Below are 22,403 nucleotides of genomic sequence, written 5' to 3'. Positions count from 1 at the left end.
CCTGTCCGTAGGAACGGAGTAGAACAGTCATACCCATCTGAACAAGGCATTCCCAAGGCCCATGCATATCATGGCATCCTCAAGGAAGTCCCAAAGGTTCGTGTCGAATGCCTTCTCAAGGTCAATCATTATGATCGGAGAACAAGGTTGGCTTGCATGTCGGGACTATATAGTACTTGGTAAGTTGCTACAAACTGAGTGAGGTGTTTTGCATGGGGATGAAGCAATCTGGTTATATCTTGTAGTAATCTAGTCACTAGGACTTTGCTGAGGATTTTGAAAGCTTAGGCAAGGGGAGAAAAGACATGGTGGGGCCTCCAGGGCTTTGGATTTGTGAAGTGACACCACAATTGCCTTGTGTTGATGCTGCCAGGGTCCATGATTCATACGATTTGGCGTACACTGCCACAAGCCTGGTAGTGAACAGCCATCAGTATGTCAAGTAAAACTCAGCAGGTACTGTCAGGCCGAGGGTGTTACCTGTGGCCAAATCCTTCATTGCTGTCTTAATTTCCTGAGACATCACTGAGCTCCCCAGCTCCTTCATCCATCCTAGCAGCAACGCTCAGAGCGTGCATTAGTGATTTGCACGGGCGTCAAGGCCAGCAGGCCTGCAGAGACACCCTCTCAGGACCACCCATTTACAACTGGCTGCTTTCCCCGTGGTCGATGTCACTCAGTAAGGGAGATCTGAATAAAATCTGCACCAATCCGGAGCCACGGAGTTAGGCATCTGCCATATTGACCTGCTAGCCACAATACCCCCATGCCTCTATCTAAAGACTGTTGTCTCCAAGAGAGTATTTGGGCATTCGTCCTGCCATTGACTGTCAGGCTGCATGGCCTGGACCGAAACCCACACTACTCCCATGACCAGCAAACAAAGTATCATGCAACCACTGTACAGAGCACTAGGCTTTATGCAATCCCTAGAAGGACAGCAAGTACTATCAGGCATCAAGTACTATCAGGCATCAAACTGCGAGAACTCGAACACTTGCAGATATGTGCTCCATTTGGGTATCACATGGGTTTGGGGCTTTTTATGTAAACCTTGGTGTGCATTTATCGTCTACAGACAAATTCAGTTACAGATTAACACAAAGATATACAGTCAAATATAGTTGTTGATTTCATACAACTTAAAAGTTACTAGGTGCATTTGCTTAGTGATAATGAAAGTATTTAATCTTTTTCTCAAACAAATAACTTTGGATGGGTAATCTGTATTATTTGAGACAACTGCATTAGATATTCTACATGACATTTTACCTGATCTTTTACCTGAACTATTGCAAAAAGAACAGATGATGGACTGAATGCAGAACAATGTCACATTCACCCCTTGTCACAAATCTAGGCCTAAATCCATAATTGTTTTGCTCGCCAATCCAGTTTGGACACCAGTCTTATGCAAATCATTCTTGACGCTGTTTCCCATGAAAATAGCCCAGCCTGAACTGCCAGGCCAGGGCCTCCCTGGACCGGAAACAAGCATCCTAGGAACGGTTTCGGGGTATCACCCCCAATCAGCCAGACTAACTTGAATCCGGTGGCATAGCTAGCATGGGATCCGCATCTGGTATACCTTTACAGTTTTACAGTTTTTACCATTTAGGGTGACAATTACATAAAGAACAGAAGATGAACAGAATGCTGAACAATGTCAAACATTCACCCTCAGACACAGATCTGGGCCTAAATCCATCTTTTTTTTGCTCGCCATGCAATTCCAGTTTGCAAATCAGTCTTGACCCTGTTCCCCATGGGAACAGCCCAGCTGGAACTGACAGGAAAGGTCCTCCCGGGACCGGAAAAAAGCATCCTGGGATGGGTTTCGGGGTCTCACCCTTCATCATCCAGGATAGCTTGAATCTGATGGAACAGCACTCACAGGACCCACATCTGGGCATACCATTCCCACCTTTTACCTGAACTAGACATTTTACCACACATCATCCTCCAAGAGCAAGCCTTAACTGTTCCATCCACTATCCCTAGTCAATGCCTGAAAAAAAAGGTCCTTAACATTTCAGTGAGCTTGCAGTAATTCCTAGTTTCTGCTTTTCCGGAGAGAGATACATTTCATGTCACAAGAACAGTCTTTCTGCCTTTGAGTTCTGCAGGGCCAGGAAATCTGGACTGAAAGGAGGTCTAGGATGAAGTGGTGGTGCAACTGTCAAGTACAAAAAAAAAAAAAGAAGTGGCAGGTATTGGAGGGAATCATAATGCGTGCTGGGCTTAGAGAACAATTGTATGATGACTGGAATAGGATTGAGCTGGATCTGGCACAGGAGGTACAAAAGGAAACAAACTCACAAGACTAAGAAGATCAGACTGAGCAGTAGGAGATAGCAGGTGAACAAACTAGATGAGGAAGCTTAGTAAGGCAGGCACGGCTTCCTTATGGGAAATAACAACTGGACTTTAAAAAGAATATAAGAGTGCAGACAAAAAGAAATTAGGTCTCTGAGTCATGAAGCAGAAATTAGATATGTAGGCGGAGAGGACACACCAGAACCAGGTATAAGAAGCCCATCCAGGGGGTGTGAAGACAGAATAGAAGGAGGAGCACCAAAGGGTCACGAGGGAGAGAGAACAAGGAGAATAGCACCAGTGGCACAGGCAGCATTCTAGGGGAGAGAAAAACAGGGGAAAGGACACACTGTGCAGTGTGGCTACAAAAACAAGAGGAGGGCACAAGGACACAGATGAGATTATGCATCAAGGTGAGAAGGATTGTCCCATAACCCCTGTCAATTGAGCAAAACATTTTGACAAATCAGCCGTGCTGATCAAAACAAAAAATAAATATCACACCACCTCCCTGACATGGACACTCTGAATACTGCACTCATTAAACAGCAACATGCAATTGTGCAGTAGCAAAAAACTTCATATGTCAACACTAGCAAGTCAAGTCAAGCAAAGGCTAAACCAGGTCATGAAGGTCCTGAAATCAACCAGTGGTTGGTATGCTGGACTCCAAATATCCAAACACCACTAGGATGCCCCACTGCACCAGTTGCATCAAGTATGCAAGTCTCTGCTAGACCTCAAAAACTGGAAGTATGCCTGTTTAGGAATACCTCTGAGAATCTGGTTTAAGACAGAGTGGGCACACTAGAATCTACTCAATTCTTATTCACCTTGGATGTTTTCTTGGTACTTCCTTGGCTCACAATGAAATGTTTTGGCAAGCAAGGAAAGAAGTACGGTTGTGATTTCAAAATGACCAGTGAATAATTATAGCACAGGAGGAACACTGAGGTAACTAAGTTGACAAGTCAAAGGGAAAGCCTAAAACACAAAGCATTGATACGCACACAATTTGTACACACGCCATTTCCTTGCCAAACAAAATCAACTGCCAAGGTTTTGTCCCAAAATCCGACTTCTGGGTACATTTACCGCTGACCACAAGTGTTCACTACAAACCTTGAATTTCTCTGGTTTCCCGAATTCCAGAAGTGGTATAACTTTGTCAATATGTCCCTCCACATTTTTGTTAACCATTGGAGCCATACTTGTCAGGAGCTGGAAGACCCAGTTGAAACCTATGGTGACAAATGAATAAAGCTGGTTTAAGTCGCAATGTCAATTTATTTTTGCATATTTGCAGAAAACATCAGTTCACAATGCATAACATAATTAACTTTCTGAATAATAAGTGGTTGCAAATGCAAAGGGAAAATTATGTGTAATGGTCTTAAAAGCACAGATTAAAACTACATAGCAAACACACTGTTTATACATAGAGGGCATACACTTTAGGGTCCAATTCTCCATAAATGTATCAAAAACAAAATAATATTAGGCTGAATTAATGCATTACCACCTCATACGCCTTCCTTGTTACAATCCTTGCCTTCACCTTGGAGAGACACAGCACTGAGCAAGCCTTTCGATGTGAACTCCGAAGTTAGAGCAATTGGAGCAGTCCAAGCGAATCAGAGCATGGATCAGAATCAGGTGCAGATGAAGGGAGGAGCAGTGGTGTAGCAGAGCAGAGCAGTTCCACGTTACACCACGCCGAACTGTACAGTCCAATGCCAGGGACCTAGGCAGGGGTCGTTGACTTTGCTGAACAGCCGGCAGTCATGAAATGGCTTACCGGCACACTGCCTGCATTACAATGTGGTACAGCGAACACACGGCGTTCAGCACTCCATACACCTCTGCCTATAGCACAGAGCGTCAGTTATGTTGCTACACCTAGCACTCGCGCTCTAATCTAGGAAATTTTATTTAAAAAAACACAACTTCTGACTTGCTCCCTTTGTATTGTGTGCCCTGCAGGCCCATGTGGCTGGCACCTTTCCAACTGACATCCACCCCCCCACTCCTTAGGGTGGACCCAGCAGATCACGGAGGAGGCCCGGCCAAGTCCTCGGTCCGCTTTGAGCTCCCCTGCACTGCAGCATAGCACATTTTGACAGGGGCGGCTGGTGTTCAAGGGCTATGGGGCTGCGCCCCTAGCCTTTTCTGGCCTCTCTAGTAAAGCATATATTTAATTACATGATGAAAGTAAAACATTTTCTGCACAACATTTTCCGAGTGAAAGTTGTGCACTTTCAAAAGCCACACTGCGCCTGCTTGAGTATGTGGCTGAAAGCTGCACAGTAGGGCTGACAGGGCTTGCCCACGCAAAGCCCTTACGTTTTCTCAGAACGGAGTGACGTCCCTGGCTTATCTCCTCCTCCACCGGAAGCCCTGATAGTACACAGCCTGGAGCGTTTTTTGTTCAACCCGAGTTTCTGAAAACTTCATGCCACTCTGATATTATTATCCACCCTTTCCTGTATACTCAAATGGTGGGGTGTGATCAGAAGGGTCTACGTACCAGAGTTCACATTTTATTAAAAGAATGTGGCATTGCACAAAGAAAATCGCCTTTTCCTGCATTACAAACAGTCTGTGGTAGAGAAATTGAATAAATACAATAAATAACTCCATCCAGGGCTCTCTGGGAGACAGGAGTGTGACCTGAAGACCTCAAGTCCTAAATATGCCAAAGACATTAGTTGGAGCTCTATCTTTTTTACAGACAATAAGAAAAAATGATATTCTCTCAGCTCTCCTCTCCCTTCCCTTCACTGCCTCTGTAGGTAATTTCGTCTCTCAAAGGCAGTAATGGTTCCAGTAATTTATCATGGCTAGTTATGCTCGTTTTGTTTCTTCTGCAGACTAATGACGTGATTTGTCATATTAAACATGTAATCTAAAATAAACGTGTAGCTTTTATCACTGAAACTGCTGGATACTGGATGGGTGAGGCAGTGTGTGTTTGTTTGAATAAGTGTTTGCAGGGCTTGACTGGGTGGCTGTGAAAATGTAGGTGTCTGTGAATAAGAGTTGTGTGAATGGCAGTGGATGACAATGTGGATGAGTAAATGGGTAGGTGACCAAAGGCAGTGGGTGAGTAGGTGAATGGAAATACGTGGGTAGTGAGGCTCAATCACAAGGTGCAATTCCGTCTTGATTTGTGCCCCACCACTGCTTTCAGTCACCAGCCGCCACTGCATTTTGACCTATAAGTCTAAACACCTGTATTGAAGTAACAGTATGTCAACACTCCAACATTTCAATGAGTACTTCGGGGTAAATAAAAATTCATGAAACCGGTCTTAAATTTACGCAGATGGGGCTTATCAGGCACACTGAGCAGCATTTGGACAATGAGAAAGAGCGTTTGCAGTTGTAGTCAATTGAAAAACAAAAGCCCTCAGCTATAAGAGAAATAACAATCTCAAGTGCATTAAGCCCTTCTATAAGGCCTGCCTATTTTTAATGAATTATTAGCTGTGTAGCATACTTGTGCCTCCTCCTGTAACTTGGTTGACATATCTCACGAAGAATGGAGGAGTGTGATGCTTACCTCTGGACTATGAGCCACTTCTTGGTTAACACTGATTGGTTCATATTAACAATTGTTTAGTTTGGGCCACCTGGGGTGTTAGTAGAGCAGCTAGTGCTCTTCTTTGAGGGTAGAGTCAGTTTAGTGCAGAAGCGGGCAGGCTAGGTCTGTAGTGCGGCTTGCTCTGAGCTGCATTCTCCCCCTTTTCTGGCCTTTTTTTTTCATCTAGGGCCTTTATTTACTAACAGGCCTTGTGCACAAATATTTTTTTATCCAGGATGACAGCCAGAAAGCTATGCTCAGGCAAACTGATTTTACCATGAGAGCGTGTAAAAAAATGAAATCCAACCTCCTCAGAAATATGTTGCTACATGCGACCCTATTATAAATGTCCGAATTGAATCTTTTCATTTTTTCAAAAAGAGAATACTCCGTCAAATCCCAAGTATGATGCCCTTCCCTCTAACCTGAGGAACCTTAATAAGACCACAAAAGTTGAATTAAATGTAAATTTGTCTCATTCTTTTATTCAGCAGCCATCTGCCTCAAATGTTGTTAACTCGGTGCTTGAGAAGTCTGATAATTTTCATAATGAGGACTGGACTTTAAAATTCAAGAAATAATTCCCTAATAACGGCTGGCCTCCTAAGATTCTCTCTGTACGGGGAAGGCTACCGGCCTAAATCTGTTAAGTCTTATTCCGTCAGATCAATCAATCTATAGTTCAACGGATTTCTGCAACACCTGAATTGGAAATACTTGCGAACTTGTCCTGTAACCTTCCTGGTCAATACACACAAGTATTGCAGTCCCTTATGAGCATAGAAAGAGTTTTGTCATCTGTTTTAGCTCTACTCCAGAGGTCTGTGAATAACTCTGACCATATCCAAGATATTTTATTGGTAATATTGAAGGTGTTATCGAGTTCAAAGGAGGAGCGGATGTTTTCTAATCAACAACTTCAAAATTCTACAAAAGAGGCATGTGGTAAACTTGGACTACTGGATTGTAGCTTTCAAGTAGAGCACTCTAAGCCTCAGAAGAGCATCCACAATTCCCCTGTACTTTTAGCTTGGGATCAGGGGACACAAGCCGGCAAATCACAAATTAAGTTGGCAGTGGCATCTAGAAAGGCGAAACATAATGAAGAATGTTCTATATATTCACCAAAAAATCTTTTTGATCCTGAACCTATTAGCCCAGTGGTTCCTAGTACTTCAGTGAAGACCCCTACTACAGGCCCTGAGATTTTTCCCATTTTTAGACCCCATGATCAGCTCTTGAGGCTCCTGGACAAATGAAGGAAATATACAAGCAAAGAAAAACAAGTCTTGCAAAAAAGAATAAAAGGACAATCTCTGAGAAAAATGCAAGGAAATTTTGATTCCAAGAACTGGGCAAATCTCGCGCTCACATCCTTAAACACTGTGGAGGACATTATCTAATCTGGGCATCCCTAGAACCTTGTTGCACTGAAATATAGCCCTAGATTCTTCAACTTAGTGTGAAGTCTCTTTGGGCGGATATCGGGACTATCAATGGGTATTCCAACCACAAATGGCATGATTCAGGCATGCTTACTTGCTCTCCTGTTTTCATTGTACATACATGATCTTCCCAGCTTTATTTCCAAAGGCCCGGGTCTCCCTAGTATCTGTGGGCGCTCCTTAACATAACTGCTTTATGCAGACACTATTGACATTTTTGATCTTATTCCAAAATCCTTAAACAGCCGGTTGGCGACCCTCCAGCTATTCACAGATTGGTAATGTCTAAAGATGAATAATTTGAAAAGTTACATTTTATGCTTTGCAGGGAAGAAGGGCCATAAAAGTGTTAACGTTGCATGGCATTTGGCTTCTCAAAAATTGAAGGCGGTCAAATTGTTTTGATTTTAGGTTTCGCCTGAACAGTGCATGCAGAATATGTGCTGTCCTTGGAAAACCTCTTGTGAACAAAAAACAAAGCTTAAAAAGGGGCTTGGAGCCCACCCCTTACTTATCATGACTTACCATTGGTTGGCTTGCATGTCGCTCTGGTGTTCTTTCTTCTTATTGGTCAGTGGCTTCCTGCTTCCTCCTTGGGTACGAGTTTCAGTCCTTAGAGTGGAGCACTGACCAACTACAGTTTCCTATCTGTGGCCAGTGTCCTTCTACTGGCTGCATGCTTCCTGAGGTACTTTTTAAAAACTTTTAGACAAAATGTTCAAGAGTAAATGTGTCTGCAGTCTGTCCACCCTTCCCTGCTCCTCGTGCTTTTCCTGACTCCATCCCACCTTAATACCCCCTCTGCCTGTCTGTGGTCTAGCCCAAACCTCCCTGCATCCTTCTGCTGTCTGTTTTCTTTAGGTCTTCCTGCCTGTTCCTTGCCTTTCACTAACTCCCTCTCCTAACCCCCCCAATGTTCCTTGCTTGTCTCACCTTACTCCCCCTCCCGCTGTTCACCACCCCTATGTCCCCTCTGGCCCCTTCCATCCGATACAAAAGAGTGAGAACTTGCCACTACAAAGGAGAACAGCAGATTCTGTAGAGATTGTTTCTGTAATGTGTCTTACTGAAGTTAGGAGGATTGTCTGCGGTTCATAAGTGGCATGAATACTGACAGAATATGGCTTGTTATTAAATTTTTCCACTTTGTCTAAGGACTTTGAATACAACAGTTGACACATTGTCTTCAAACTGGGGCATGAGAGGGGATTGCCAGTGGGCTTCAGCACTGTGATAAGAATGGCTGGTGTCAGTTCAGCCTTCTCACCAGCACCTCTGAAAAACAGTTGCATTTTGCCAATGGACTGGATTATGCAAAGAGGGCACCATTTGTGCCCTTAAAAGCATTTCCAGAGGCTCTGGGAGGCTACCACTCCCATGCCTGTAACACCTAGTTCTGATGGGAGAGGTTGTAACACCCCTCTCTTAAAGGAAATGCATTGTTCTCCCTTCCTGGGATTGAGCTGCTCAATCCCCAGGAGGGCAGAAACCTGTCTGTGAGGTGGCAGCAGCTGCGCCTGCAGTGGAAACCTCAAAGAGCTGGTTTGGCAGCACTGGGGGTGCATGGAATTGCCCCCCAAATACCAGATTTGGAGGTCAATTCCATGATCTTAGGCACCTCACATGGCCATATTTGGAGTTACCATTGTGAAGCTACATATATGTATTGACATATATGTAGTGCACGAGTATACTGGTGTCCCTGCACTCACGAAGTCAGGGGATTTGGCCCTGGACAACGTGACAGCACCTTTGCTAGTCCAAGGGTGCCCTCAAACACAGTAACTTTTTACCTAGCCTTCAGTAAATGAAGGTTAGACATATAGGTGACTTACAAGTTACTTAAGTGCAGTGAAAATGGCTGTGAAACAGCGTGTGCACTATTTCACTCAGGCTGCAGTGGCAGTCCTGATGAAAGGTTTGTATGAGCTCCATAGAGGTGGCAAAAGAAATGCTGCAGCTAATAAGGATCTCCTGGAACCCCGATGCCCTGGATACCGATGTACCATATACTAGGGACCTCTAAGGGAGCTATCTAGTGTGCCAATCAGAATTGAAACATGGAGTCACTAAACTCTAGTGACAAATTTGGTAAGTAGAGAGAGCATAAGCACTGGAGTTCTGGTTAGCAGAACTTCAGTGACACAGTCAAGCATACTGACAACACACATAGGCCACAAACTATGAGCACTGGGGTCCTGGCTAGCAGGATCCTAGTGAGACAGTAAAAACAGACTGACAAACAGGCCAAAAATAGGGGTAACCATGCTAGAAAAATAGGCTACTTTCTCACAATCACATTAAGGTGCAGTACTCAGCAGTGCGCAAAGACTTGGGGGTGAGTACTTACGTGTCTGTGTTGTCATTGCAGTCAGGCTACGATTGTGCCTTGCCTCAGTGTCTGCCTGATTATTTCACTCAGGCCAGTTAGAGAATTAAAGACAGTCTAGTGGAGTTTTCTGCTCTTCCTACCACTACATCAATACAGTGGTGGCTAAGGGGGATGGAGCGGGGAATGGAATGGAATTATATGGATGAGAGAGAAAGAGACAGAGGGGAAGCATATGCTTGCAAACGGAGATTGCACCTTCATAAGGACAGATTCTTCTTTATTCATGCTCTCACACAGCTAAGCTTCTTGCATAAATTCGGTTGTTGCAAGGTGCAACTTTGGAAGTTGGAGATTTCACTGCCAAATCCCCATGTTTTGAGGTAAAAAAAAAAAAAAAAAAAAAAAAAATACATGCCCCTAAGAGGAGTGGAAGGGATTTTCATAACCTTGGTGCTACTGCACCTGATGCACTAACTGTAGATCCAACATTAAGTTTCGGTGCTACTGCATCTGACGCACTCATTGTAGATTCGACCCTAAGCTGGGGGCCCATAAAGACCTTGCAATTTGAAATACAAGGGGCTAGCACCCCCACTACATCACCCCAAAAAAGGATGTAAACATTCTCTCTAGAGAAAGCTCTTTTAAAGACCGTTGGCTTTACTGCACCCTGAGGAGAGTAGTCTGGAAGTGAGGCAGGGAGAGACTCCAAAAACTCTTTCAGTCAACATTAAGAGTACTGTTATCGGGAAACCAGAACAACAGTTTGTTTATTGATTTGCCCTTGATAGTGCGTCAGAACCTTGATAAGTAAACTTACAAGGAGACACGCCTAGGCCGATGACCCTTTTGAAGCGCATTGCTGCCGGGACTTTGACTGAAGGGCAGGAGCCCTTTAAATTACTTTCGCGCTCCCGCCGTCGCGGGAAGCGCGTTGCTGCCGGGACCTTGACTGAAGGGAAGGAGCCCTTTAAATTACTTTCACGCTCCCGCCGTCGCGGGAAGCGCGTTGCTGCCGGGACTTTGACCGAAGGGCAGGAGCCCTTTAAATTACTTTCGCGCTCCCGCCGTCGCGGGAAGCGCGTTGCTGCCGGGACCTTGACCGAAGGGCAGGAGCCCTTTAAATTACTTTCGCGCTCCCGCCGTCGCGGGAAGCGCGTTGCTGCCGGGACCTTGACCGAAGGGCAGGAGCCCTTTAAATTACTTTCGCGCTCCCGCTGCGCGGGACGCGCGCGGGCGGCACCCGGGCAAAGCCCGGGCCAAGGGTGGGCCCATCCTTCGCCCGTCATCAACCGGAAGAGGCCGGGCCCCCCCCCCCCTAACGTCTACTCCTTCCGTCTGTGGTAATTCCATCTGGGTGCTGTGTCAGATACTGTAGGAGTCTGTTATTAAATATGGGGAAAAGAAAGACTAATGTTCAGAAGGGGGGAGCCGGGTCCAGCTCCCTTCAGTCCTCCATTACTAGTTATTTATCTTCTGTGATGGGGGCCATTGAATCTGAACTTGAACATGTAGAAGAAAGGATTGGGGCTGTTCAAAGTACTGTTCAACACCCCCCCTTAGAACCTATCGTTCACATTTCCACCTTTCCAAGAACTGGTCCTTTATCACTGATTTCGCCTCTGAACACCAGTCAGTTGGGCGTCGATATACTCACCACTACCGACTGAATCAATTCTTCTCCCTTTTTAGCTACTCCTCCTCTTGAAAGCTCTTGCTCTCAGGCCGATTCTCCTCCTTTGAAGAAAAGGAGAGCTGGGAAAAAGCCCAAAAACACAAAAAAGGCCCTGGGCTCCAAAAAGAAACTACCTACCTTCCCGGCCCAAAGTGACCAACCCCCAATCTCCCTGGTCTCCTTCCCCGAATGCCCTCTGAGTAAGGATGCTCCTGAAGATTGTTCTAGTTTTATTGACCAGACACTCAAATCCTTTTGCGCAACTCTAGAGGCAAAAATTACCACTCTGATCGCTAGGAAGCTTGATTGCTTTTGTAATGACGTGACCAGGTTTTTATCTAGTTTTTTTTTAAAAACAGGTCCTTTATGTACGGGAATACATCATAGCCCTGAACCAGCCCATCAATCCACTCCTCCCTCTACTTTGGTACCCCAAGGTGTAAGTAATTCTTCGCTTGATCCACAAGCCGTCTCTGGTCAAGTAACTCATGTTGACAACCCTGTATTAGGGCTGACAAGGGAAGTTTATTCCTCTAGGACACGACAAAGGTTCAAATAAACTTACTAACCACGCAGACTTTTTACATTTACCACCTGCCTGCAATCCGTACGTTCTGGTTCTCTCAAATGTTCCTCCTCTGGAGTGCTCCAAACAAGAAGATACCCACTCCCTAATTAGAAAAGCTGGTCACTGGCTGAACTCCAATTTCAAACCTAATTGTTTACATAATGATAAGATTCTCATGGCCCGAAGAGTGCGGAGGGTAGGATATTCCAATGTATTGGAGGAGGGAGACTATGTTGTTTTAAATTTTGCTAATCCTCGTTCAGTAGACCTTTTTTTGACCAACTTGGGCCACTGTAATATGTCAACTAACAGGATTCAAATACATCCCCTGTGTCATTTTTACGACCCTGTGCTCCTACCAAACCGCACTGTCACTAATTCAAGTATTTACAGACCAGACCCAGAAAGGCTTCATTTACAGGTTACTGTACCCTCTAGCAACCGGTTCTCGACTCTTAGTCACCTTGACGAGAACGATTGACTATCGGTGATCCACCCCTGTTCTTCTAACATGGAGAGACAGAAGGCTGGTAACGTCGACGTTGAATGTACCTGGGACACAGGAAAGCCTGAATTGGATCTGAAAGTTCCTATAAATACTAAAGTTCTAATGTCATGTCCTGTGTCTAGACCATTAACTCTGCTTAGCTGGAACATAGCAGGGCTGCGATCCAAATCTGACAATTCGGACTGGAAGAGCTTTATTTCCTCCTACGATATAATTTGTCTACAGGAGACCTGGTCCAAAGATACGTTCCTTTTGAACGGTTTCACCTCTCTGTGTCAGCCAGCACTAACCTCCCAAAGGGGGAGAGCTAGTGGCGGCCTTTTAGTTCTTGTCTCTGTACATCTTCCGCTTTTAAATGTGTCTTTAATCTGGTCTTCCCTTTATTTTATGGTTGTCTTGGTCTCTATTAGTGGCCTAAAGGATATCCTAATTTTAAATTTTTACAATAACATCCCTCGGGGCCTCCTTATGGGTCATCTGGAAGAGGTAACGGACCTCATAGATTCTTCACGTGTTTTGCAGAATAGTGATCTAATTATTATCTGGGTTGGCGATTTCAATACTCCTCTGTGCAGCAAAGAACACATGGACCTGTGTGCCTTTCCTGCTGAGGGCAGAGAGTCAGTAATTTATTTTAACCATACATCTGAAGGAGATGCCTTAAACCTTTTTACTTGTAAATTTGATCTGGTTCATGTCACCGAGAAATTGGCCCCCGACGCCTGTAATACACCAACCTTTACAGGGAATTTGAGGGGGAGCATTATCGACTTCATACTTATCAGCTCCTCTGATTTTTATGTAATTCAAGAATTTAAGATTACGCCTCATTGTGCGAGCGATCATAACCCCTTAGCATTATATTGGACCTAAAAAATTTCCAGGCACCCAAGAATAAAAGCTTGAGCGCTGCTACTGTTTATAATCCAAATTGTGGCATACGTCTAAAATAAGACAAAATAGATCCAAAAAATTTTAACCAGGAAATTGTAAGAAGTAGGTCTGACTCGATTCATATGTGTCTGTCCCAGCAGTTAGATTCTGACCGCATAGTGCGTGAATTTGAATCTGAGCACTGACATCTCACGCGCCCTGGCGGTGGACAGGCCCGCGAAGGGGCCGGTGGCCCACAGATGGTTCGATTCTGCGTGCTCATCTGCCCACAAAAAACTCAAAGATGCACTTAAAGCAGTTCCTCTCTCCCGTCCATTAGTTAAAATAGCCAGAGCCGCTTATAACACTGACATTGACAAACGGAAATCAGAAATTAGGTCTAGGGCCTGGGGCGAACTTTTGGCTGCATCTGAGCAGAAGGATACTTCTAAATTCTGGAAAGTGATAAATCACTCTTACTTTTCTGGTAACCACTCTTTAGCCAATGACTGTCTTATTGCTGAGGACGTCTGGTTAACTCATTTTAGGAAAGTCTCCTGTTCAGGAACTTATGAGAATTCGCATGTAAATCCTTCTGCACCTTTTATTTTAGACTCCAAAACTAAGGCCCCAAACATTATTTTTGACCTCTATGAGGTCAAAAATGCCACTGATAGATCTAGGCAGGGAAAAGCTCCTGGCCCGATGGGGTTCCCGCTGATCTTTTTAAATCAGAAATTGATCTTTGGGGTCCGTTAGTTACAAATGTGTTGAATAGTGTGGTAAATAGTAACGTGCCCCTCTCATGGAAATCGGCTATTATTGTTCCTATCTTCAAAAAAGGAAATAGACAAGATCCTTCTTCTTACAGACCAATTTCTCTCTTATCGATTCGACGGCAAAGATTTTAGGTAGCGTGATCCTGTCCCGTTTAGAAGATTGGGTGTCCGAGGCCCAGATTTTATCCCCTATTCAATTTGGTTTCAGACCTGGTGTAGGCACAGTTGAGCAAGTCTTAAACTTGCAGCTGATACTCAGCAAATACGTGACAGTCAAAAAAGAGTCTATTCACATGGCTTTCATTGATCTAACCAGTGCCTTTGATATGGTTAATAGGTCAAAGTTATGGCAAATTTTGGAAGCCTTAGGCTGCGATCTGCCTCTATTGGAGCTTATTAAACGCCTACACACAGACCTAACGATTTCTGTTCAGGCCGGCTCACATGGGCAGAGAACCTCCCCAATCCCGTCAACTAGGGGTGTAAGGCAGGGATGTATCTTAGCCCCTTTTCTTTTTCTGATTTACATTAATGGGCTCTATGATTCACTGTTAAAGCATGCAAAGGACATACCGAAGATGGGCCAGAGACAACTTCCAGTTTTATTATATGCTGACGATGCAGTTTTAATTGCTCGTACTGCAAACGGTTTACAGGGACTACTGGATGTATTTTATGATTTTATGTTGAACCTTGATCTGAAAGTAAATTACCCCAAGACTTTCGTTATGTCTTGTGGCCCACGCAATACAAAGTCTAAACAATTTACTATGGGAGGGCACACTCTTATTAAGGTCAAATAATTTTGTTATCTAGGCATGTACATGAGTTCTTCCTTGTCCTGGAAGACACACATTAATTTTAAGCTCCAACAGTTGATAAGGAACAACGAAGCAATTTTTCGCTTTTCAAATAAATTAGGTCACAGACCCCCTGCACAGTTGAAAACTCTTTATAATTCCAAATGTACTGCATCAGTCCTTTATGGGGCAGGCGTCTGGGGCTATAATAAAATACCGTCTCTCCAGAGTGTTGAAAATAAATTCCTGCGCAGATTATTGTTGGTTCCAAAATGCACCGCAAATATAATCTGCCATGAAGAACTTGGTCAGTGCTTTTTGGAGGATAGGGTCTTTATGGCCCCCCTACTGCTCTGGATCAGATGTTGGTCAAACCCTACGGCAAGTTTGGTCCAAGACTGTATCTCTGATTGTCTACAATTAGAAAATTCAAATAGGATTCCCTGGCTTATGTTTCTGCAAAACTCTTTTGAGAACCTAGGGCTTAGATACATGTTTGATGATCCTCATTTGTTAACCACAAACTCTAGGTCTGTTTTGAAGTCTACTTACTCCAAGCACATATCAGAGCAGAGATTTTATAGTTCCCTGAAATTGAAATCTTTTGATTCCTACTCTCGGATTGTGACTGTTCCATGCCTTGAACCCTATTTGACTTGGTTTTCAAGTTTTAGAATAATTTCCTTTTTAACACTTTTTAGACTTAATCTAATTCATTTTAAGGTAGCTTTCCCTGAACCATGTTTCTGGAAAAAGGACTTACCACTTTGTCCCTCTGCCTCCAAATCAACCCAGAGCACTTTGCACTTTTTTCTTTTTTGCCCGCTATACGCTGCTCCTAGAGGGGCCTTTATTTTACCCTCGTTACGCCTTCTTAGACCCATTCATTATAAGGAAGCCCTACTATATCTTCAGAGATTGCCTGATATTCAAATTTGTCATCATGTATTAGACTTTGTCACAGCTTCTTTAAGTATTAGGAAAAGGCCTACTCCTTTTTGAAAAATTTATGTACGTATAGTATATCATTTTAAAGCTCATATCTGTACTTTTCTGACTTTGTGATTTTTAATTATGTCTAGTATATTTATCTATGTATGTCAAGGGGTTTCAGATTGGATGCTCATGTGGTGTTTTTAGCAATGGTTTTAAGTTTTATTTTATACTATTTATAGATCGGTAAATGTGTCTTGGTTTGTACTTTTATGGCAATTGCCGAATAAAGTTATTTGACTGACTGACTGACTGACCCTTTTGACCACATTCGGGGACTTCCCAGTACAAGATATCTTTCTAGCATCATCAAACAATATATCAATAACTCAATCAATATTCACAATAATCAATCATTAAGCTGATCAATAGCATTTAATAAGAATCAATAAAGTGAACACACCATGACCTTTCAGTCATGAATAACCACACCAATTTAGTTAAGTCAGAATATTTATTTTCCTATTTGTTACAATCTAATATCATCTCCGTTAATCTCATTAGCAATCAATCTCATTAGTATCACTTCAAATATTGTAATGAGAACACAATTAATCAATGCAATATTCATTCAGCATTAACACACCTCATTAATGAGAAACAGCTCAGCAAAGTCTCAGTAGTGCAAGATTCAACAAGGCAAGAACCCAGTCATTTGTCTATTTGCGTCAGATATTTGTGAACACCTTGACTAACCTCGAATTAGCATTAGCATCGTGGGCTTCATGCAAAACAATTTAGCAAACACAAATTTAGAAAACATCTAACTATGGCCTCTATCAAAAGAGCAGTTGGTACCTAGAAAGAAAAGGCAGACAATAACATTTTTCATCAGATAGTTACCCCTCCAACGAATCAGCAATCAGCGTCAATCTTCGTCCTCAGGACATCAGTCGATTCACCATCAGCAAGGATAGGACAGGGCAAAGTCTCAGTATGGCATAGCTAAGGAATAAGGCTCTTCCCTCATATGGGGGAGAAGTAAGTATCAGATAAGGATTAGATAGGGGATGGTTAAAGTATCAGGAAGAATAAACGGCAAAGTCTCAAAAGAATAATGGCAAAGTATGGCTTGGAGTGGAATGTCCGAATAATGGCTAATAATGACTGATTTCTCCTCGAGCCATGCGTTTATATAAAAACTGTCAAACTAGCCCCTAATTTCCCATAAGATAATATTTGGTGCATCATTATCTCTGTCCAATAATTCTCCACACATCTCACTAGAATTTTCCACAAAACACAATTCTCATGTTGTTGATTGCCTCACGTTATTGACGTCTTCATCGGTTGGAATGTCAGGTAAGAAAAGTTACACGTTACGCTTCAGTCAGTAGCTCTATTGTTTTCCCCTACTCCAGGCAGCCTTGAACCTTTAACGAATTACACTGTTGCATTCAGCAAGAATGTCTCCTTGAGCAAGTCGGGTCCCATGAGAAAGACTTTACTACGGCTACACACACATCTCTAGTTTCTGGAAAAGTACACCATCGTGTCCTTCAGGAAGACAGCACATTGCACGTTAGAAAACACAGTTTAATATGAGACCAAGCAGCTAGGCCCAGACCCTTGCTATCTAAGGCCTAGAAATTTAGTTGACAATCCCTAATACATGACTAATTATAATATGCTAATACAAATTCAAACATTAGTACATAATTAGTTCATCATTAATAAGTTTCATTAGTCTTCGTATACATTGGTAGCCACTCCCCGTGGGCACATTTCAAACGTGTGCATTATTTTCTACTTTAACACAATTTCTATGCAGCTTCATTACACAATATATTGCAAGCTATTCATGTTAATATTTATTTTAAAAGACACACTCCAACAATCGCTCCTCTGATGACTCGTCATCACACAAACCTTTCCCCTCAAATTTTGCATTCTAAAATTCCTTAATTTCAATCTCTTCTCTTAATCTTTCCCCCGCTGATTTTGCCCTGAATGATTTTTCCCTTTGTTTTTCTTCCCTCCTCTTATTATTTTTTGCCATTTTCAATTTTATTCTTTTACTAATTTTACATGCCACCCAAAATCCAAATAAACAAGCTATAACATTCAATATTCCCTGTATTATTTCCGACAATATCCCATGCCAAATATTACTAAACCAATTACCCACTGAAGCTAATCCTTTCCCAACTTTTTCCCAAACACCTGGCTCTTTCAGTTCCTTCAAATCTGTACTATCCCTAGTTAAGTTAGTAAGCATGCTCCTAATCTCATTACTATTGTCCGGTATGTAAGCACAGCAATGACGCTCATTAAGCATCCTACAAACGCTGCCATTTTTCGCTAAAAGAATGTCTAAAGCAAGCGTGTTTTGAAGAGTCATAGCCCTCTCTGCAGCAAGTTCAGTATCCATCAGTTTAAGATAACCCCTATTGAAAGAATTATCGCCCCAAATATGTCTCCTACTACACCAGCAGCAGTCTCTCTCTTCTGTCAATTACAATGTAATTCAGACAATTTCTGAAACCTTTTCAAATCCTCAAGTTGATATATCTTTGGGAAACCTATCCCCAAGTAACATGTCCCATACCATCCCTTTGGAAGACGGTAATAAGCATTGTCCACATACATAATAGATCCTAGGGATCGCTGGATCCTATCCATTTAACATGAACATCCATTTACTCAAACAAAAACACATGCTTACATTCACTCACTCCCACAAACACATTGTCATAATATGACTTCGGGCTAGATATGCAAAGCTTACTTATGTGTAGTGCATCTAAAGCTAACTTCCCCTGTTCCCTAATTGCACTATAACCCTCACTACTAGCAAAAGCTTGCTGCTGCAATCCTTTCTCCAATTTACCCTTCAATGCCCTTCGTCTATCTTCCGTGTGATCTAAAAAGCTTTTCTCTACAGGTGTAAGCAAACATGTCAAATTATTGCAGTGTGCATAAGATGTACTAATTGTTAATTTCGCCTCAAAGAATCCTTTAACTAACTTTATGCTATAGTACTTAGCTACACTACTCAAATCCTCTATGATAGGCACATAAGAAAATACAAGGTCATGATTCGAGTAAAAATACTGAATCTCTTCCTGGTTATGGAATCTTTTTAGCAACAGACAACAACTTATCCCATATGTTAAAAGTAAACTATGATAGGTAGCCCCCTCTTGTACCGAAACAGGAATCTGTATGTACATGTAACAATCTTTCACATCCATTGTGTCAACATACTCACTCAGCAAGCGATAGAAAACATTAGTTGATAGTTCCCCTTTTGCGTTCGTTCCCTCATGCAAGTATTTTGTATCCTGCTCAAACCTTTCCCAAGCTGTTAGTTCAGTGGTAGTCTCAGGAATTGTAGCATTGTTAGTTCCACTCTTATCCATTAATGGTATACCCACAACCACAACTATGATGAATATCACACACACAACACCCAAACCAACATCCAAATATTTACAACTCCCTCTATTATCCTCTCTAGTGAAGGATGATTAGTTCAAACAACAGAGGACAGTCAGAATGAATTTTTCCTATTTTCTTTTTCTTCTCGCAGCAGAGTCAAAACAAGCAAATATTTACAGCTTTCCCTTTCTCTCCCAGGATCCTTGTCAATTCAGGTTAGCAGCTTTTCAAAATCGGGTTTCAAAAGTCAATTCAGGTTTTCAGTGTCTCATGCGGTAAATTCTCAGTCTCTTTTCTCGATTTTCTTTTCCCTTCAATTTAATTCTTATGCCAATTCAGTCTCTTTGGCCAGACTCAGGTACCAAAGTACTGACCAGGAACTTCTCGATCAAAGCAAAACACCAAGAACTCTTGTTGCCATTCAGCTGACGTTGCATACGCCCATTCAGGACCCGCGTACCTTCTGTTTGCTACTCTCTTTCTTTTCAAACTGCGATCACCTTGCAACTCTCCTTCACTTAGATCTTCTCTCCTTGTTGTATCAACTTCTTCCTCTATTGCATCTTCGACAACCACCTTTCCCTTTTTCACTTGCAATTCTGGCCACTTATCTCCTTTCAGTGTCTCCCTGGTCTTTGATCTTTCTTGTGGCGGCCCTTCCCCCGCCTCGGATTCAATGGTGTTTTCTCTTGATGGACCTGCAATTTGCTCAGGAGGAGTCCGGACACTCTGACTCTCTTGCACCTCAACTCCTTCGCCTTCTGGGTCTGTCAGGGGCTCTAGCTCATTTGCATATTCGTCTGCTTCTGGGAGAACCTCCCTCTGATTTGGCTCTCCTGGTGCCTCAGTTGAGATAGGCTCACCGTCACCCCTCCAAGTCTCCTCTCCTTCATCTCTTACTGGAGTGACCAAGCCGTCCTCAACGGGCTCTCCTTCTGTCTCAGTTCCCCTTTGATCACTCTCAGGCCCTGAGACTTCTTTCTCCGTAGTTGGTACTTTCAACAACTTAACTTCCTCCTCAGTTGGACACGTCACCTTTTTTGTGTGACTGGCATGGATCCAGTTCGGAATTCCTAAACACTTCACAGCAGTAGTAGTCGTTAGTATTACTCGATATGGCCCTTTCCAACGTGGCTCCAAACACGACTTCCTTACGTGTTTCTTTCTCACAACCCAGTCACCAGCTTTTGTCCTGGATCATTTATCAGTGGCAGGGTGGTAGCTTCCACCTGGTGAGAAAAAGAGCGGACCATGTCAGCCAGACCCTTGCAGTAGTCCAACACCATATCATCCGTGATATTCACAAGAGCATTCTCAGGCACTGCGGGCAGTCTCACAGCTCGGCCCATGAGAATCTCATGAGGAGACAGTCCTGTTTTCTTGTTAGGTGTATTTCTCATTGACATTAGCACCAAAGGCAATGCATTGGGACATTTCAAATTCGTGGCTGCACACATCTTTGCCATTCTCGACTTCAGGGTACCATTCATCTGTTCCACTAGTCCTGATGCTTCAGGGCGGTAACTACAATGCAACTTCTGTTCAATGTTCAATGCTGCACACAATAGCTTAACCACCTCGTTGTTGAAGTGACTTACTCTATCTGATTCTAGAGAGATCAGAAACCCAAAACGTGGTATCAATTCCCTAAGCAGCAGCTTCGCTACTGTGAGACTGTCATTCCTACGTGTAGGGTATGCTTCAATCCAGTGACTAAAGATACACACAATCACCAACACGTATCTCAAACCTTCACACAAAGGCATCTCAATAAAATCTAATTGCATTCTGCTAAATGGACCTCCTGCTCTCCCAATGTGGCTCAAATTCACCACTGTCCCTTTCCCCGCATTCATCTGCCGACAGATGATACACCTGTCACAAATCACTTCTGCTGCTTGTCTGAACTTCGGGTTAAACCAGTCAACCTTGAACAACCTTATCATGGCATCTCTCCCAATATGTGCTTGACCATGGTAAAACCTTGCAAACTGTGACAGGAGACTGTTGGCAAAACCATTTTCCCTTCATCTGAAACCCACAAATCATCTTGTCTTTGTACACATTGCATCCTAACCCATGAACGCTTCTCATCTTTGCTGGCACGTCCCTGCAGCAATCTCAATTCTTCTAATGTGTCAATCACCCTTAATGCGTAACCTGTGCATGTCTCATTTTCTGTTTCAGGTAACAATTCCCACTGATCCTTAAACGATATACAGTTCAATGTGCAAAACCTTGCGACTTGATCCACATATCCATTTCCCATTGAAACAAAGTCTTGTGACTTCAGGTGAGCACTGCATTTCACCACGGCAATTTCATGAGGTAACTCAATCGCCTGCAACAACTCCTTAATTCTCTCACCATTTTTCACTGGAGAACCAGAAGAGGTCAAGAAACTCTCTGTGACCATAGTTGGCCAAAATCATTAACAATTCCAAATCCGTATCTGCTATCAATATAGATAGTCACTCTCAACTGGGCAGCGGCATGGCAAGTTCTAGTAAGAGCAGCCAATTCAGCCACTTGAGCAGAATATACTCTCTCAAGCCAAGACGCTTCCAGGATACCAGAGATTGTACATACAGCATATCCGGCTCTCAGCGCTCCTACTGAGTCTCTTAAACATGAGCCATCGACAAAGATAATTTGGTCATTTTCTTCCAATTGAGTATCTTTAATATCAGGCCTCGGTTTGGTGCACATTTCTGTTACAACAAGACAGTCATGTTCTACATCTTCAACTTCTGTGTTTTCATTTGGAGGCAAAGTTGCCGGGTTCAACACTGTACATCTTTTCAACGTTACATTTGGTGACCCCAATATAATCGGCTCATATTTTGTCAATATTGCATTTGTCATGTGCTGCATTGTGGTGCGGGTTAACAGGATCTCAACTGAGTGTGGGACCATGACTGTTAACCCCTTCACTGCCAGGCCTTTTCCCCATCCGGTGCCGAGCCTTTTTTTGGCTATTTGGAGCAGTTCGCGCTTAGGCCCTCATAACTTTTTGTTCACATAAGCTACCCATGCCAAATTTGCGTCCTTTTTTTCCAACATCCTAGGGATTCTAGAGGTACCCAGACTTTGTGGGTTCTCCAGAAGGAGGCCAAGAAATTAGCCAAAATACATTGAAAATTTAGTTTT

The 22,403-nt window shown here is 43.1% G+C and overlaps 1 protein-coding gene across 1 annotated transcript in view; it reads right to left on the bottom strand.

Moving 5' to 3' along the window:
- LOC138259868 (sulfotransferase 6B1-like) overlaps positions 1 to 22,403 on the bottom strand; it is a 437,893-nt gene that overhangs the window by 294,885 nt on the left and 120,605 nt on the right. Inside the window, exon 2 of the mRNA XM_069207816.1 lies at positions 3,439 to 3,557. Coding sequence (XP_069063917.1) covers positions 3,439 to 3,557 — 119 coding nt within the window. The remainder of the gene's footprint in view (positions 1 to 3,438; positions 3,558 to 22,403) is intronic.

Source organism: Pleurodeles waltl, chromosome 9, assembly GCF_031143425.1.
Source record: "Pleurodeles waltl isolate 20211129_DDA chromosome 9, aPleWal1.hap1.20221129, whole genome shotgun sequence".
In the NCBI taxonomy this organism is placed as follows: domain Eukaryota; kingdom Metazoa; phylum Chordata; class Amphibia; order Caudata; family Salamandridae; genus Pleurodeles; species Pleurodeles waltl.
This window is presented reverse-complemented; position numbering and strand designations above follow the sequence as displayed.